The sequence below is a fragment of the Anolis sagrei genome, chromosome Y (assembly GCF_037176765.1).
Source record: "Anolis sagrei isolate rAnoSag1 chromosome Y, rAnoSag1.mat, whole genome shotgun sequence".
Classification (NCBI taxonomy): Eukaryota; Metazoa; Chordata; class Lepidosauria; order Squamata; family Dactyloidae; genus Anolis; species Anolis sagrei.
In genome coordinates this window covers 46,293,985-46,311,539 of record NC_090035.1, presented here as the reverse complement: position 1 = coordinate 46,311,539, position 17,555 = coordinate 46,293,985, and the positions used below count along the sequence as shown (strand labels likewise).

Below are 17,555 nucleotides of genomic sequence, written 5' to 3'. Positions count from 1 at the left end.
GGAAGGGATGCTATGGAAGGATCCTCCAGGCTGTCAAGTGGAGGGATGGAATGTCTGGATACAGTAGAAGGCCCTGCTCTCTGGAGAGTAGGTCTGGCCTGGGATGGAGATGGAATGTTCGACCATTGGCGAGTCAAAGAAGAGCTGGAAACCATACTTGTCTCAGCCACTCCGGCGCGATGAGTATACAATGGGCTTGTGTGAGCTCGATCTTCTCGATCACCCGAAAGGAGTAACGGGATCGGAGGGAAGAGGTAGAGGAAGTCGGTTGACCAGTCGAGGAGAAAGGCGTCTCCGAGGCATCCTTCGTGATCGTCTCAGGGAAAAGAAGCCCCAAACAGTGGGAGATGGCTGTTCTCCGAAGAAGTGAAGAGATCGATCGACGGTTGGCCCCACATGTTGAAGATGTCTTGGACTTCGATGGGATCAAGACTCCATTCGTGAGACATCGCTGTTGAGCGGCTCAACGAGTTGGCCTGGTCGTTCAGTCGACCGGGGAGATGAAGAGCAGACGGGACTATCGAGTGTTGACAACACCACACCCAGATCTTGATGGAAAGCTTGAGGAGTTTCCTGGATCCTGTTCCTCCCTGTTTGTTCAGGTAGTACATTGCTACCATATTGTCTGCTTGGATTTGGACCGTCTGGCCTTATAGAAGGGGAAGGAATGCTCTGAGGGCCTTGAACATGGTTAAAAGTTCGAGGTATTTTATGTGATGACCCATCTCCTGCGTCGACCAGACATCCTTTATGGAGAATCGACCCATGTGAGCGCCCCAGGCGAAGGTCGATGAGTCTGTTGTAAGGACGACTGACGGTTGCCGAGGATGGAAGGGAAGTCTGACACAGACATTTTTGTGGTTCATCCACCAATTCAGAGACTGTCGCACTTTTACCGGCATCGTCAACACTTTGAGGTCGGAGTCTTGTTGGGGGTTGAAATTGTCGAGAAACCACCTCTGGAGAGGGCGCATTTTTAGTCTGGCTAATGGTGTGACCATTACTGTTGAGGCGATGTGGCCCAGAAGGACTTGAATGTGTTGTGCCCTTATTCTTGTGGAGGCTTTGCAACGGCTGACCTCCTTTTGCAGGGCTAAGTATCTGACTCTTGGCAAGGAGACTGTCTCTGACGTGGAGTCGAACTTGGCCCCGATAAACTTTATCAATCTTGTTGGGGTGAGAAGAGACTTCTCGGCATTGAGTTGGAGGCCGAGGTCCTCGAGGAGATTGAGAGTAAAGGTGATTTGTGACCTGAGGAGGTCTGGCGATGTCGAGGCCAGGGGACAATCATCCAGGTATGGAAAAACCCGGATTTTCCATCTTCTTAGGTATGCCGCGACTACCGACATACACTTTGTGAATGTCCTTGGGGCTGTGCCGAGGCCGAACGGAAGAACTGTGAAAGAATAAGTCTGTTGTCCTATTTTGAAGGACAGGAAAGGTCTGTGGGACTGTCAGGTCCCTGAGCCGCAGTCTCTACGAAGCCCGGCAACACACTCCCAACCCTGGGGAGAGTCGATGAGAGGAAGCTGCTGTACGACATAGCAATATCAGCCACCAGGTGGCACAGATGGAGAGCTTTTAAAGCAGCATTTTAGGGAGCAATTGGTTGCCCCTTTTTTGCTCATTTTAACCCTTTTAGCTCAGGGTTTTTCTCCTCACGAACGACAATGAGGGTATCCTGGCTTTCATTCTGAATTAGATCAGTGGTCAATGAAACCACAAAAAATAAAAGGGGCCTTCTTGGCAGTTTCGACTTCTAATATGGTCTCTTGTAATGATCTGAGGTAAAAAGCTTAAAGCTGCAGTTCTAACGCGTTTGGTGCAAGAGGGGGTGGTGGAGGGGGAGGAATTATAAGTTGCTTACCTGTAACTGTAGTTTCCTGAGTAGTCACTGTGAATCTGCACTAATGGTATTTCCTGCGCCTGCGCAGTTCAGCTTCGGAACCTTCCAGAATTAAACAGACATTTTTAAGTCAAACCTGGCCCCGCCCTCCCTCCCCCCTCCCCTCTCGAGTATATATAAGCCTAACGCGGGGCCAGGCCCTCAGTTCTCTTCTGCCGCAAAGCAGTCAGAAGGCGGGGCATGACACTCGAGGGGAGGAAGGGCGGGACCATGCAGATTCACAGGTGACTACTCAGGAAACTACAGTTACAGGTAAGCAACTTATAATTTCCTGTCGTAGTCACTGTGAATCTGCACTAATGGTAGACTAGCAAGCTACTAACCCCGGATGGCGGGCGTCATGCCACCGCCGAAAACAGGACCGCTCTTCCAAACTCCGCCGTCCTCCTGGAGGTGACATCCATCTTGTAGTGCGACACGAAGGTAAGCGGGGTCGTCCATATAGCAGCCTTACAGATGACATCTAAGGGAACACCTCGCAGAAATGCGGCAGACGTGGAGATCGACCTGGTCGAATGGCCCTTAACCTGTAAAGGCAAGTCTCTTCCCGACAATTGATAACACAAACGAATAAGAGACACAATCCAAGAAGAGAAACGTTGTGATGATAAAGGTAACCCCTTTGCATCCTCACGGTATTTAACAAAAAATCTAGGAGTTTTCCTAAATCCCGATGTTCTGTCAACATAAAATGCAACTGCTCTATGAACATCCAAGCAATATAAACTACACTCCAACGGGGAAGATGGGTTCTGAAAAAACGCAGGAAGTACAATTTCCTGTGACATGTGAAACCTGGTAGCCACTTTGGGCAAGAAGGCAATGTCTGTGCGCAGTACAACTTTGTCTTTATGAAACCTAAGATAAGGTGGGTCTACCCTAAGCGCACACAGTTCACTGGCCTGTCGTGCTGATGTAATGGCCATTAACAATGCAGCCTTCCAGGAGAGATAACGGAGGTCTATCGTAGCCAAGGGCTCGAATGGGGGTTTCATTAATGCTGAGAGAACTAACTCCAAACTCCAGGAAGGGGTAACCGGGGCAACACAGGGTCTAGAATTCGCCAGACCTCTAAGAAAAGTTTTCACTAAAGGGTCCAGAAAACAGGAAGGTAACCCCACCTTCCTCCTGAACCACGAAATGGCGGCTAAGTAGCATTTCAACGAGGAACCCGAAAGGCCAGTATCCCACAATGAAACCAGAAAATCTAAAACCAATGGTATGGGGCTGTCTCTGGAGACACACCTCGCTGCGCCGCAAACTTGGTAAATCTACCCCACTTATACAAATAAGACCTCTTGGTCGAAGGTCTATGCGCGGCTTCAATAATAGAAAGAACCGGTCGAGATAGATCTGAAAGAGTAACTACCGGTTCGGTACAATGTGCCATGCAGTGAGTCTGAGATGCTGTATCTCCGGATACAACACTTGGCCCTGCTGGGACGTCAATAGGTCGGGCCTGCATTGAAACTGAAGAATCCCATTCCCGGCCATCTGAATGAGTGGAACAAACCAGGGTTGGCGAGGCCACCATGGCGCCACTAGAATGCAGTGCGCATTGTCCTCTCTGATTTTTGCGATTACCCTCACTAATAGTGGAAATGGGGGAAAGGCGTAGACTAGGGGGCCCCCCCAACTGTGTAGGAATGCATCTCCCAGATAACCTATCTGCATGTCCGGCTGGGACCGGGCACAGAACAGCGTGCACTTGGTGTTCAGGCAAGTCGCGAACAGGTCTATTTTCGGAAACCCCCAGTCTGAACAGATCGTGCACTGTGTCCTGGTCCAGGGACCATTCGTGATGGGCCATGGGATTTCTGCTGAGTATGTCTGCGAGGCCATTGTCCATCCCCCGGGAGATGAGTGACTACAAGGTGAATCCCTCTGGCGATGCACCAGTTCCAAATCTGCACGCACAGGGCTAACAAGGGTCCTGAGTGAGTGCCGCCTTATTTAAGTAGTACATCACCGTGGTGTTGTCGGTGAGTACTTGAATGACCTTTTTTGACATCACTCTTTCGAAAGCTTTTAGAGCTCTGTCTACTGCTAGCAGCTCAAGCACGTTTATGTGCATGGCGGCTTCTTCGTCCAACCAAGTGCCCTGAACCATCAGTCCCTGGGAGTGGGCACCCCAACCCATAAGGGATGAGTCTGTAGTTATAGATCTGACCGGAGCTGGGAACTGAAACGGGAGGCCCGCGCACACCCACTGCTTGTCCCTCCAAACCAGAAGGGACTGGCGGACATCGTGTGGGATGTTCAACTTGATAGAAGACCTGTCCCTGAGCGGGTTGAACACCGAGAGGAACCAAAATTGCAGGGGCCGCATTCTCAGTTGGGAGTAAGGAGTAACCCCTGTAGTGGATGCCATGTGTCCCAACAGGACCTGTATTTGTCTCGCCGAGATTTTGGGGAAGAATACAGCCTGCTCGACCAACTCCAACAGCTTGGCAAACCGGTCCGGAGGTAGGTAGGCCCTCTGGGAGGTGGAGTCCAGTAGTGCCCCAATAAACTGGATACGCCGAGATGGTGTGAGGGAGGACTTCTCCAGATTGATGACCAACCCCAAGGACTGGAGCAAAGACAAAATGACAGAAATATGTTGTTTGAGTAGGTCGGAAGAACTGGCCACAATAAGCCAGTCGTCAATATAGGGGTACACCGTTATCCCCCTGGTGCGAAGGTAAGCGGCCACCACGGCCATGCACTTTGTGAATACCCTGGGGGCGGTTGAAAGGCCGAATGGCAAAACATTGTAACAATAGGCCAGGTGACCCACTATAAAGGTTAAAAACCTGCGGTGGTGAGGAATTATGGAAATATGAAAATAGGCATCCTTTAAGTCTACCGTGGCGAACCAGACACCTTGAGATAACAAAGGCATAATGGTAGTCAATGTAACCATGCGAAATCTCTTTAGAGAAATGTGTTTATTGAGGGATCTGAGATCCATAATGGCTCGATGGCCACCACCCCTTTTATTAACAAGAAAATATCTTGAGAAGAAGCAGAACAGGAACATTGAAGGGTTAACAAGAGAAACGGCCCCTTTGGACAACAAACTCTGAACTTCATGTGACAAGGGCAACGATACGGGTGTAGACACCACCGCACCCGTGGGAGGGGCATCGTCAAACTCAATTCTATAACCATTTTTGATTATAGACAAAACCCACTTGTTGCAAGTGATGTGGTTCCAAGCATCATAGAACTGTGACAATCTTTCATAAAACAGTGGAGGATAAACAACAGGAAGTAGGTCAGCAGCCAAACCACAGGATAACACTGGCGAGGAAACATTAACTGGGCCACTGACCGAAGAATCATTGCAAACGTCAAACACGCTTTTTAGAGGCAGGTTGAGACCTAGGTTTGTTTTGAAAGGGTTGGAACCTAGATTTGGGAGTGTATGGAGATTTGCGACTTGTCTGGAATCTAGAAAAGTTGGAGTTACGATTCCTAAAGGGTCCCGCATAGTTGTTGGTATAATTTCTGCGGAAACCAGAGAAATTTTGCTGCCATCTAGGCTTGGCTTGGTAATTAGATTGCCAAGTATATCCAAATTTACTCGCCGCTTGGCGAACCTCTTGCTTACTCTTCAACTTTTCATCTGTCTCTGGATTAAAGAGCCCCTCCACATGAAGTGGGAGGTCCTCTGCCAGAGCTTTTCCCTCATCGGACAAACTAGCAGCTCTAAGCCATGCATGCCTCCTAATCGAGGTGGCGGTGGCAAAAAGGTTACCGGCTGTTTCTGCCAAGTGCTTGGCGAAATCCTTTTGCAGCTGTATCAGGACAATGGCCTCCGCCTGAAGAGCCTTAGGAAAGCGTTGCTCCTCGGCTGGAAGCAGTTCAAGGTAAGGCAAAATCTTAGACCACAGGAACTTTTGATAACCACTCATGTAAGTAGCAAAATGGGCCATCCTAGTGACCAATCCTGCCGATATGTGGGCCTTTCTGCCTAAAGAGTCTATTTTCCTACCCTCTCTGTCGGGTGGCGTAGTCGAAGAGCCTTTCTGTCGCTTGCCCTTCGCTACTTCGGCCACCACGGTGTTTGGCCTGGGATGATTGGTGACCCATTTTGCTGAGGATAAATCAATTTTATACATCGCATCTACCTTTCTGGGTATTGCTGCCACCATGGGGGGGGGGGCAATATCAGAGATCCTGGCTAACTTAAGTAAGTAAGGCAAAGGAGGTAACGATGTGTAGGACACGACATTTTGTTCATCCGAAGGAAACATCGGGTCCTCCACATGTTCAGATGGTTTAGGGTCAGGTAAGTCAAGAGCCTTTATCATCCTGCTCACAAGCGAAGCAAAATTATTAAACTCAGGGGATCTGTCCACAGTATCATCTGCAGTTCCCATCGCCTGGGTAGTCAGGGGAGTCAGAGGCGGAATCAGAGGCGCCATCATCCACAGCTCCCTGAGCAGTCATATCTTGTCCCTCTGTAGTGATTGGATCAACATTAGCCAGCTGTAAGTCCCCATTGGTCCCCATGGGGACCGGTGGAGTTGTCAGAAGAGAAGGTACAGATATGGCACTATCTCTCATACCTGGCAAGGTAGCTGGGCCCAGGGCCAGCGGGGGAGGAGGAGGAGGGTTCATCGGGTAGGCATTGAAGGGCCCCTGGGGAGGGAGAAGGGCGACCGATGGAGCACTCCTCTGTGTTGGAATGCTGACAGCTGGGGTTGAGGACAGCTGCAAGGAATTCTGAGCAGGTCCAGGAGTGGGGACAAACACATATTGGCCCGCTGATGATAGCTGCCAGAAGCCATGGAAAGGAATTGGTGCAGGAGGCGGAGCAGGCCTGTAGGATCCCCGGCGGGAGGAGGATCTGGACCATCGTGACCTGCGTCTCCTCCTCGAGTTCCCTGAGGAGGAGGAAGAGGACGACGAGGAGGAGGATGAACGGCGCCTCCTGCGCCTGGAAGCCCTCGAAGACCACGAGGGAGAGCGCGCGCGCCTTGCCCTGCCAGAGGTGCGTGGCTGGATATCGCGGGGGCGGTTTGCTTCTGCATCCAAGCCTTCAGACAGCCCAAACGCCGATGTCGAAGGGGAGGTCCCCAGCTGGGAGGGAGCCTCTCCGTGCACAGAGGAGGCGGGACATGCCAGCTGAGGGGAGGCGATGGCCACACCCCCCACAGGGATCGCTCCCGGCACCGGTAGAAGCAGCTGCTCCACAGGGATGGCATCGATGTCTCAAAGAGGTGCCTCTCCCGCTCGGTCTGCAGCCTCCCCCGACATCAGAGGGGTGAAAGCAGGCATCGGAAAGAGAGGCGAGCCCATCTGTCCCCCGGCGGGGGTGGGGCCTGCGCCGGGATGGAGGGCAGCGCCTCGGCGACGCGCGCTGCTCCCGGTGCGCCCTCGATCGCTGCGGGCTGAGAGGCTGCAGCAGCTGCTCAGAAGCCGGCAGGGGGAGCGCCTGCTCTCCCTGCTGCCGAGGGGCTGGAAGTCGTGTAGGAGGAGAGAGCAGCGTCGGCAAGTTTCCCGCCCTTTTGGAAGGGCTAATTGGCTGCGGAGGGCCCCGGCCGCCATCTTGGTGTGAGCCATCCTTTGCCTTCTTCGCCTTCTTTTTGGCAAGTCCACCATGTTGAGAGGCCTTGGGCACAGGTAAGTCTGAGGACTTGGTGGGCTGGTTAGTTACCACCGGAGGAAGAAGGGCCCTCTCATAAAGTGCGGCCTTGAGCCTGGAAACCCTATTTTTGCGGGTTTGGGGGGTAAAGGCTTGGCAAATCTTACAAGGTTGGGAGAGATGAGCCTCTCCAAGGCACGTCAAACATAAAAAATGCCCATCAGTGTCTGGAAGCGTGTTAGGGCACTGGGTGCACTTTTTAAAGGCAGTAGTCGCCATTAGGCAACGAGAGGCCAGCACCTGTTAAGCACGCTAGTAAGGCAGCAAATGTTCTAGTCCGTTCAGAGAGAGAGTAGTCAGGAGCGGTCCAGGTCAGGAGTACAGAAAAGAGGAAATCCGATAGCCAATCCAAGTCAGCACGAAAAGTCAACCAACGAGATCAAAACTCACGAGGAAGGTTCTCTAGCCGAGTCGCAAGGCGGATCAAGAGAACTGAGGGCATGGCCCCGCGTTGGGCTTATATATACTCGAAAGGGGAGGGGGGAGGGAGGGCGGGGCCAGGCTTGACTTAAAAATGTCTGTTTAATTCTGGAAGGTTCCGAAGCTGAACTGCGCAGGCGCAGGAAATACCATTAGTGCAGATTCACAGTGACTACGACAGGAAACATATGTCTCTCCGAGGCAAAGAAGGGAAAGGCAAGCTCAGATATAGAGAGACACAGCGCACCCATTCGAGCAGCGCACCCAGCCTCCCCCTCACAAGAGGCAGTAAACACCATTACTGGCCTGATACGTAGTGTAGTCCCGGCAAAAACCAAAACCAGTAACACAGTTTAACAATAAGAATAAAATAAGAATAAAATGATGATGATGATGATGATGATGATGATGATGATGATAATAATAATAATGGAGAGAGAGCCTCCATAAAAGACTGCAGTAACTGCTCGGAGGCCAGCAGGGGGAGCAGGGTTTCTCTCTGCCCTCTAGACCAGGGGTCCTCAAACTTTTTGAACAGGGGACCAGTTCACTGTCCCTCAGACTGTTGGAGGGTCGGACTATAGTTTACACGGGGATATTGTGAAACATTTGTTTTATATATTGTGAAACATTTATTTCTAATTACAAATAAATGAAAATTTGACTTCAAGCATGTCGTAGCATGGGTAACAGGTTTACTATAACAGCAGGAACCCATTAATATGTTTACTGATTAGCCTATTGGCCAAACTTTTTGCCCAATAGTTTGTGGCAGCTACACAGTTTCTGGATGAGAACTACTACTTTCAAAGTAAAGGCCGCACAATTAAACAGAAAATAACACTTTCAAACCAGGAACAGATTTCTGTTCTACAATTTAATATTACGTTTATTTATACACCACTTTTTGTCTCCACAAGGAGACTGTGGGCCCTTCCAGACGCCCTATATCCCAGGATCTGATCCCAGGTTTTCTGCTTTAACCTGGATTATATGAGTCTGCACTGCCAGATAATCTGGGATAAACAGAAAACCTAGGATTGGATCCTGGGATATTGTACCTGTCTGAAAAGGCCCTTCCAAACAGCCATATAACCCAGAATATCAAGGCAGATAATCCACAATATCTGCTTTGAACTGCATTATTGGAGTCCATGTAAGCCAGTTAAGTGTGGATTTTATACAGCTGTGTGGAAGGGGCCAAAACAGCTTATATTTCAATACAGTTTTAAATCTACAAATATATGAAACATTACAATAGAATTAAATATTATTACTATTCTTTAAAGCAGGCATGGGCCAGCTTGGGCCCTCCTTGCATTTTGGACTTCAACTCCCACAATTCCTAACAGCCAGTAGTGGGAGCTGAAGTTCAAAACACAAGGAGGGCCCGAGCTGGCCCATGCCTGCTTTAAAAATTCAATGGAAAGCTATCAAAACACATTCACAGCTGAATAGGGAAAAGAGACCCTGACATTTGGGAATTGCAGTTCTGAGGATTTATAGCTCACCAGCCATCAAAGAGCATTTTTAGCTCCTCCAAAATGGATCTGAACCAAACTTGGCATACAGAACTCCCATGACCAACAGAACATACTGGGGGAGACTGGGGGAGACATTATTATTATTATTATTATTATTATTATTATTGTTATTATTATTAAACTCAGTTGGAAGGGACCCCCAAAGGTCATTTAGTCCAGCCCCTTCTTTCTGCCAGGCAGGAAGATAGCATTAGATTATTATTATTATTATTATTATTATTATTATTATTATTATTAGACTCATACAATTGGAAGGGACCCCCAAAGGTCATCTAGTCCAGCCCCTTCCTTCTGCCAGGCAGGAAGATAGAATTACTGCAGGAGCAATAACAACAACAACAACAACAACAACAACAACAACAACAGTCTCCTGAAGTAAACTGAAGGGCATTGGACTTGAGTTTTGGAGTTGTGGTTTACCTACATCCAGAGAGCACTGTGAAACCTGTTATGCTGCAAATGGAATACTGGCCTTTGTGTGGCCCCTTGGCCCTGCTGCTGCTGCTCCGGGTGGCTGCGGAGGGCGAGGATGAGGAGGAGGAGCTGAATCTGAATGGAGGGAGGGAGCGGCCAAGTTGCCGAAGGAAAGAAGGAAGAAATGGAAAAGCCAGGAAAGGGGAAGGGAGGGAAGGGATCAAGGCAGAAAGAAGGAAGGATGGAAGGAAAGAAGGATATAAGGAAGGAAGGAAAGGGGAAAGAAAGGCAAAAGGAGGGAAGGAAGGATGGAAGGCAGGCAGGCAGGCAAGCAGATTGGGGCCTTCCTGCCCCCACCCCCCAGCCCCCAGATGCTCCATCTCCGTCTCCCGTCCGGGGGCAACAGGAGCAGCAAGAGGAGAGTGGTTGGCTAGGAGCGTGGAGAAAAGAGACAGACGTGCCTTCTGCTGCCTGCTAACCTTGCAGCCCCAGCCATGGTGCACCACGCCCCATACACCCTGGAGCTCTACAGGCGGAGATGGAGCATCTGGGGGCTGGAAGGGGGCCAGGAAGGCCCTGATCTGCTTGCCTGCCTTCTCGCTCCCTCCATTCAGACCCGGCACTCACAGCGCCCGTGCCTCCGCCTCCCTCTTCCTTCCCAGCCCCGAGCGGGAGACGAGCAGCAACCAGGCTGCTATTGGTTCAGCCGCCCCTGCCAGGGGCCAGATAAATGCCCCCGGCGGGCCGGATCCGGCCCCCGGGCCGTACTTTGGGGACCCCTGCTCTAGACGGAGGCTGAGAAGCGGTTTGCGAAATGGGAATAGATTGAGTTCCCGCCTTTTTAATCGGGCTCTGGTTAGGCTGAGGGCCATGGCGGCCATCTTGGCAGCCCCTGTTCCTCAGTTTTTTGCCTTCTTTTTCAGCAGAGCACCCTGAAGCCGTGACCAGCCAGAAAGGTAAGTGCAAGAAATTGGCAGACTTGGCTGCTTGAGAGTACAAGGGGTTCTACATATAAGGCCGCCTTAAGCCTGGACTCACTTTTATTTTGAGGTGTGAAGGTCCTGCAAACAGGGCAAGCCTACAAGAGGTGTCCCTCTCCTAGGCAAGTCAAGCAGAGGGAATGCCCCTTAGAGTGAGGGAAAACATTGGGGCACTTTTAAAGAAATGGTAGCCCTGCCTATTAGGGACCAGTCAAGGATCAATGAAGAATCAGAGAAAGAATAGCAAAACAAAGCAGAATAGGAGCAGTCCAGATAATACAGAAGCTCGCACGAAGACTCTCTAGCTGATGCCCAAGCGGCGGATAAAGAGAACTGGTGGCTGGCCCCGCCCAGGGGCCTTATATACTTGAGGGATGGGCGGGGCCAGGCAGGGAGTAAAAATGTGTCTTTTTATATTCTAGAAGGTTCCGAAGCTGGCCTGCGCAGGCACAGGAATACCATATGTGCTATTTACAGTTGACTGCGACAGGGAAATGTAATAATAATAGAGTAAAATATAAATGTAATAATAATAATAGAGTAAAACAATAATGTAATAAAACAATAATTTAAATGTAATAAGAGTAATAAGAGTAAATTAATAAATGTAATAATAATAATAAGCCAGTAAAAAAATGAATAACTTTGACTCGAGTATAAGCCGAAGGAGGCCTTTTTAGCCTGAAAAAAAGGCCTGATATCCTCAGCTTATACTTGAGGATATATGGTACATGACACTCAAAGTCTCAATGCAAAGCAATGAAGTCATAGGGGTCTATGTCATTCATAAACAAGGGAAGTATGTTTGAGGAAAAGCCACACCATTAAAAACAACACATATCTAAAAAGCACTAAAAAGTGTGTGTACATATTAGATACCATACTTGCTAGTTTTACCTTACATGGGTTTCTACCTACCTGTGTCACTCTCCACCACTCATCAGGTGTAGTACATGATGACCACAGTTCTTTTGCAAGGAGATTGGGTGGTGTTGCTTCCATCAGTTCTTCCAAAACAGACTTCATGACATTTAGAGGCCAATCTCGGCGAGACACATCCAAACTAAGCCCAAAAGCCTTCAAAGCGGGTCCAATTTTACTGTAGTACAATTCACTGGGTCTAGGTACAATTCCAGGATTTTGAGGAATCTGATAGGAATCTTGAGCCTAAAAATATAATCCATTAAATGCGATTTGCATCCTTCAAATCTGAGGAATATTTCTGATAGTTTATTAAAAATATTATTCTATATATTTAGAGCCTGGCTAGAAGATGATTTGCAATAGATAAAAAAAATACTCAATTTTGAGGCTGGCATATGATTTCAATAAAGTTATTGTGTCATATTTGATTGGCACTGGAACACAAAGCAGTTCATCCTATTGATTGAAGTCTTGGGCACATTCTTCCAGATCAAATTTTTGATTCTGCCTTAGTAAATCATAACACCTTAATGGGTTATATATCAATATAACTTTCATGTGAAAGTATACATAGATAGATAGTGTCAGGCTTTATAGAAAGTTTTACCTTTTGGGCCTGTAAAACAGCTTCTCTCTGCTGCCACCTTTTATAAAGTCCAAATAAAGGTGTGGCTCCATCCACCCACTGAATGAGGCCTGATCTCGTTCCCAGCGGCGTGACAGAGTAATGTCTGGCATGAAACCGAGGTGTCTCTTGACGATTTATGGTAGCAAACATTGTATTAACAATTGATAAAAACTGCATGATCCTCTCGTCAAGATGCAGGTCTTCCAGTCCTATATAGAAAGGTAGGTGCTTACAGTTATGTATGAAATAGCAGAAACATCTCTTTGAGATTACACAGATCTACGCGGACACATATAAAAAGAAGCCAGGAAACTGTTCACAACAAAGAGAAAATGACTCTGAACTGAGCTACTAGAGTCAGATTTTTCTGAGGAAGAGAAAACCATGCCTAACCACAAGAATGCCAAGCAACAGGCAAAAGTTAAAAGGGGCAATTGTGGCCCATGGGAAGAGTATTAGGCCCCCAAGCCCTTCCTCTGTTTGTTTTTTTAAAGACTAGGGGGAAAGGCCAAAGTCTCTGACTTGGCACTTTAATGCCCTCTCATCGTCCTTAAATCTATATGAAGAGCCAACTTCCCCAGAATTTTCAGGACAAATCCAGAGTTACAGCCAATGAAGTTGTCCATGCTACTATGAATGCATGGATATTGTGTAACTTAGAAAGAAATCCAAGATACCCAATTGTGATCCCACACTCGAAAATGAGATACCCAGTAGTATCTCCCAGTAGTATCTTTAATCCATGAGAATCCACGAGAAGGTAAATCATTCTTACCTTTGAACAGGTATGGGTAGTTTTTCCCATCTGAACCCAGAAATAGTAGCTTTTTGGGCTTTGTTTTTGTAGGAAGGATGGTAATTGTGCTCCCCACACTATGAATAGTGACGGTGTCTCTGGCAGAGACTTCTCCGGGGAGAGCAATTTCTGTGTTGGTCATGGCAGCCAGCCAGGGACTGATTTCTTCAAGGCGCAATATATAACTGGCCCGCTTCTGGGCTCTCTGCTGAAGACTGAGCATTACCTGTTTTCCAAAACACAAGTTTAAAATACAGTCCAAGTCTCTGCATACTTGCAACTGTTAGTAACAAAAGGGCAAGTCACTTCAAAGAAGTCAACTATTTAATTTATCATAGTGAAATTATACAGTTCCTCCAAGTACTTATTACAAAACAGGCATGACTTTTGAGTACATATACAGTGACAACGCTTGGCAAGCGTGAAACACTCTACCTCTTTAAAAGGGATCCAGCTGCTTCCTGGCTTTGCAGGGTTGGATGGGTTCTTCAGTTTCTCCAGGGCATTTTCAATGGAGTCGCCATAGCTGTCCTGAAACCACTTTTCGTGCGGAGTTTCAGCAGGAGCAGCAGTAATACTCCTCACATGTTCCAAAGCAAAAACTATGGGTTTCATCAGGGCGGTATGCTTTTCACGCATGATAGCTATTTTTTCCTCTCTAAAAATGCAGTGGGTTTGGGACAAATATTACTAGGATTTCAAGAATACTAGTACGAGTGTTTTCATAAAATACTAGTACTAATAACTAATAATGTATTTAATTTTTGAATCAGGCCTCCATTTACAATGAATGCTCAAAGTGACTCCCAACTAAAGTATACAATGCTAAAATATTAAACAAAAGGTTAATGACAAAATAATGTTCTGGAACATGGCAGGTTGAATTCATTAAGAGGTTTTTAAACAGCAACTTGTTTGTTTCCTATTAGGGATGTTAGACTGATGTCTATAGGCTTTAGCCTATAAAGCCCTAAATGGTTCTGGCCCTACTTACCTCTCCGAACGCATCTCCTCCTATGAACCGACTAGGACACTAAAATCATCTGGGGAGGCCCTGCTCTCAGTCCCGCCTGCATCACAGGCGCGCTTGGCGGGGACGAGAGACAGGGCCTTCTCAGTGGTAGCCCCTCGACTGTGGAACGCCCTGCCTGCAGATATCAGATTGGCTTCCTCACTGCTGGCATTTCGGAGGAAAGTGAAGACCTGGCTGTTCGAACAAGCATTTGATTAAACAGTGTAATTGAACACAGGAATACGGAATAATGGATGACGAGACTGGATTCTGATTTTACTGTTGAGACGCTAATGAATGTTATACTGATGTTAATGATTTATGTGATAATTGTTTTTAATTGCCCTATACTTGTTTTGTGATATTTTGTACTGATGTTGTTCACCGCTTTGAGTCGCCTGAGGGCTGAGAAAAGCGGTATAGAAATAAAGTAAATAAATAAATGTCCTGCATTAGCAGTGAATCAGGCTAAACCACATCCCCCCTCCAGCTCTGATTCTGGTTTCTGAGAGGAAAGACATTCCACTTGCAGCACAAAGCACTAAGCAAATCTTACTTGCGTAGAGTGTTGTTATTCTGGACTCTCTTTACTTCATCTTCTAGCTGCTGGATCCGCCTAAGGACATTCATATGCTGTTGCAAAAGGACCCCCAGCCAAAGTTCATCCCAAAGGACAGTTACTCTGCGCAACTCTGCCACGAGCATCTGAACCTGGATTGACATCAATGCAAAGAGAAATAGTGGCTGTACAGTATATAACAGGATATATTCCCCAAATATGTAAAAGTAATTTCCTTTTGCATGGAGGTACTTAATTGTGTATCCCTTGTTTGCAAGTGTAAATAACATAAATAAAACTGCAGACCCAACTATACCTGTAAAACCATGGTTGGATTTGCAATGGATAACTTCTCCACGATTTTGCTGTAGCAGTCGTGCATCATCGCTTGGTCCTCATTCAAGCCCATTTTGGGTTCATCCTTTATGCTCTCTTGAGAAGTTGGTGGGCTTCCTCCATCACATTCACTACCCAGCAATTCTTCGCCTTGAATGTTACCCAAAAAGGTAGGGATCGCAGAGGGAAACTTGCTCCCTAGGTTAATAATAATAATAATAATTTTAAAAAATCTTTATTTATATTCTGCTTTTCTATTCATTTCTATTCTATTCATTTCTCCTAATTCAAAACACATATTAGACACGGGGCACTAAAATGTTTCTACCATAAACATAACAAAATCAAACTTTTTGTAATGATCAGAAATGAGAGTAGCACAGTTTAAATCAATTTTTATGCTGATTTTAAATATGTCTTTATTTTTTCCATCATGTCAACTTTTAAAATTATGGATTCAGATCTGTGTTTATTTTTTCACTATCACATGTAGTTTTTGCGATGAGGCTAATTGAATAATACATTTACACACTGATATCAATATCTAATTGATATCTAATTGATATCAGTGCATAAATGCATTATTTGATTATCCTCATCATAAAAACTACATGTGATGCAAAAAAATAAAAATAATAAGCACAGATCTGGATCCAGCACAAAAAACTCTTATTAGAAGGACCTAAAATTATACCTGATGAAAAATACTTGTTGGCTTGTGAAAGTTAATATACTAAACAATAAAATTACCAACTAACTTAGGAAATGAAATACTTGAAAAAAGGGCCCACCAAACATACCTGAAGCTTGAGATTCACTACTAAGTGAAATAGTACCAACAATTGCAGGGTACAATATTAGATGAGGAGAATCTTGAGCTACCCGACAGAGAAGGTTGCAAATACTCTGGCGGACATATACTTCGGGGTGATTCAGTCGCGAGAAGAGTTGAGGAATGATACCTTCATAAAGATAAAAAATGGTGGCCCAAATTAAAGTTTGTACATTCTAATTCAACTAGCATTTTTATATTTTACAGTCCGTTTTTCTGTTAACTCTGTTTAAGTAAGTAGCATCATTGTTATCTTAGACAGTCCTGTGGAGTCTACTTTATGTCTTTCAGCCTTCTTGCAGATACCAGCACATAATTCTAGACTGATCAGCATTTTCATACCTCGCCATGGGGCCGTAGGTGTGGTTTCTAACCCATGTTCTAAATACTGCCTAAGCTCTCCGGCATGTTTCACAAGCAGCCTCAATAATCTCAATGTTGCCATCACAATGACATCGTCAGTGCTCTGTTCTGAAATGTTTCTTAGATGCAGCCTGGGATCGTCTTCATCCAGGGGAACCTGCGTATTGAAAGAACCCATGCAATGAGGTTTTCCTCACAGACTTTAAAAGAGAATAAAGACCAAAAGGGTTTTGCTTGCAAAATGGGTCACAGCGCTGAGCATACCTGACCAGCATTCAACTTCAGGAAAGTAAAATAGGCGCTACACGAGAGTTTATAAAGACTGAAGATTCTGTCTACAACTTTTCTCCACACTTTGATCAGGCCCTCAGTTGAATTTTCATCAAGGTCTGAAAGCCAGGGGCAGCTTGTCAACAATTGATGCCAGATGACATCAACCATATCATCTTCCTCATTATCTTCATTCTCTGCAATTTGAAGGGTTATATCTTCATCCTAAATCCAAATAAAAAATACAGAAATGGGAGATCCATTGTTTCTTTTCTACTATAATTTTATCTTCCAATCAGTTTACTGATGGCCAATATGCTATAAAAGCACTAAACAGATCCTCAAAATGATGATCCAAGAATATAGCCAGACTTCCACATCCACAGATTCAACCATCCACCACTTGTATTTTTTAAAAAAAAAAATCCAAAAAAGCAAAGCTTGATTTTGCCACTAGATATAAGGGACTTAATTCTACGATACCACTGTATATAATTGGACTGAATAATCTGCAGATTTTTGTATCTCTGGGAACCATAGAACAAAACCCCCCTGCAAATACTAAGGACCCAAGGTATTTAACAAAAGAGATAACCATGTGATTAGCTTCACGACATTCCAATGAAGGCTGCATCCATTATGATGACTGGCTATTTCAAATGCATGTGAATTTTAAGCCTTACATGTCTCTTTCAATTTCTGCTAAGACAGCATCACTTTGACCATGTTTCTTCTCAGATTTCTGACTTTATGTGTGAAATTCAGTGACAGATTTTTATAATATTTTTAAAAAAACATTGCACTGAAAGACACATCCTCCTTCCGGACTTTTCTCTAGATCAGTGTTTCTCAAACTGTTCTCCTCCAGGTGTTTTGGACTTTAGGTCCCAGAAATCCCAGCCAGTTTGTCAGCTGTTAGGAATTATGGGAGCTGGA

At 46.1% G+C, this 17,555-nt stretch overlaps 1 protein-coding gene across 6 annotated transcripts in view; it reads right to left on the bottom strand.

Annotated features, from left to right (window-relative positions):
- The window catches only part of LOC137095101 (serine/threonine-protein kinase SMG1-like), a 181,801-nt gene that overhangs the window by 66,450 nt on the left and 97,796 nt on the right, over positions 1–17,555 (bottom strand). For 5 of the 6 annotated variants that reach the window (XR_010908790.1, XM_067461347.1, XM_067461346.1 and 2 more), the window contains 9 exons: positions 16,614–16,844; positions 16,329–16,506; positions 15,955–16,116; positions 15,135–15,352; positions 14,816–14,970; positions 13,683–13,905; positions 13,227–13,473; positions 12,431–12,660; positions 11,818–12,066 (listed from right to left, as the gene is read on the bottom strand). Coding sequence is in view for 4 of the 6 variants with exons in the window: in XM_067461347.1 (XP_067317448.1) it covers positions 11,818–12,066; positions 12,431–12,660; positions 13,227–13,473; positions 13,683–13,905; positions 14,816–14,970; positions 15,135–15,352; positions 15,955–16,116; positions 16,329–16,506; positions 16,614–16,844 (1,893 nt within the window). In the remaining 2 variants the exon portion in view is untranslated. Of the gene's footprint in view, positions 1–1,867; positions 1,985–11,817; positions 12,067–12,430; positions 12,661–13,226; positions 13,474–13,682; positions 13,906–14,815; positions 14,971–15,134; positions 15,353–15,954; positions 16,117–16,328; positions 16,507–16,613; positions 16,845–17,555 lie in introns of those variants that run through there. The other variant, XM_067461349.1, reaches the window with a different exon arrangement.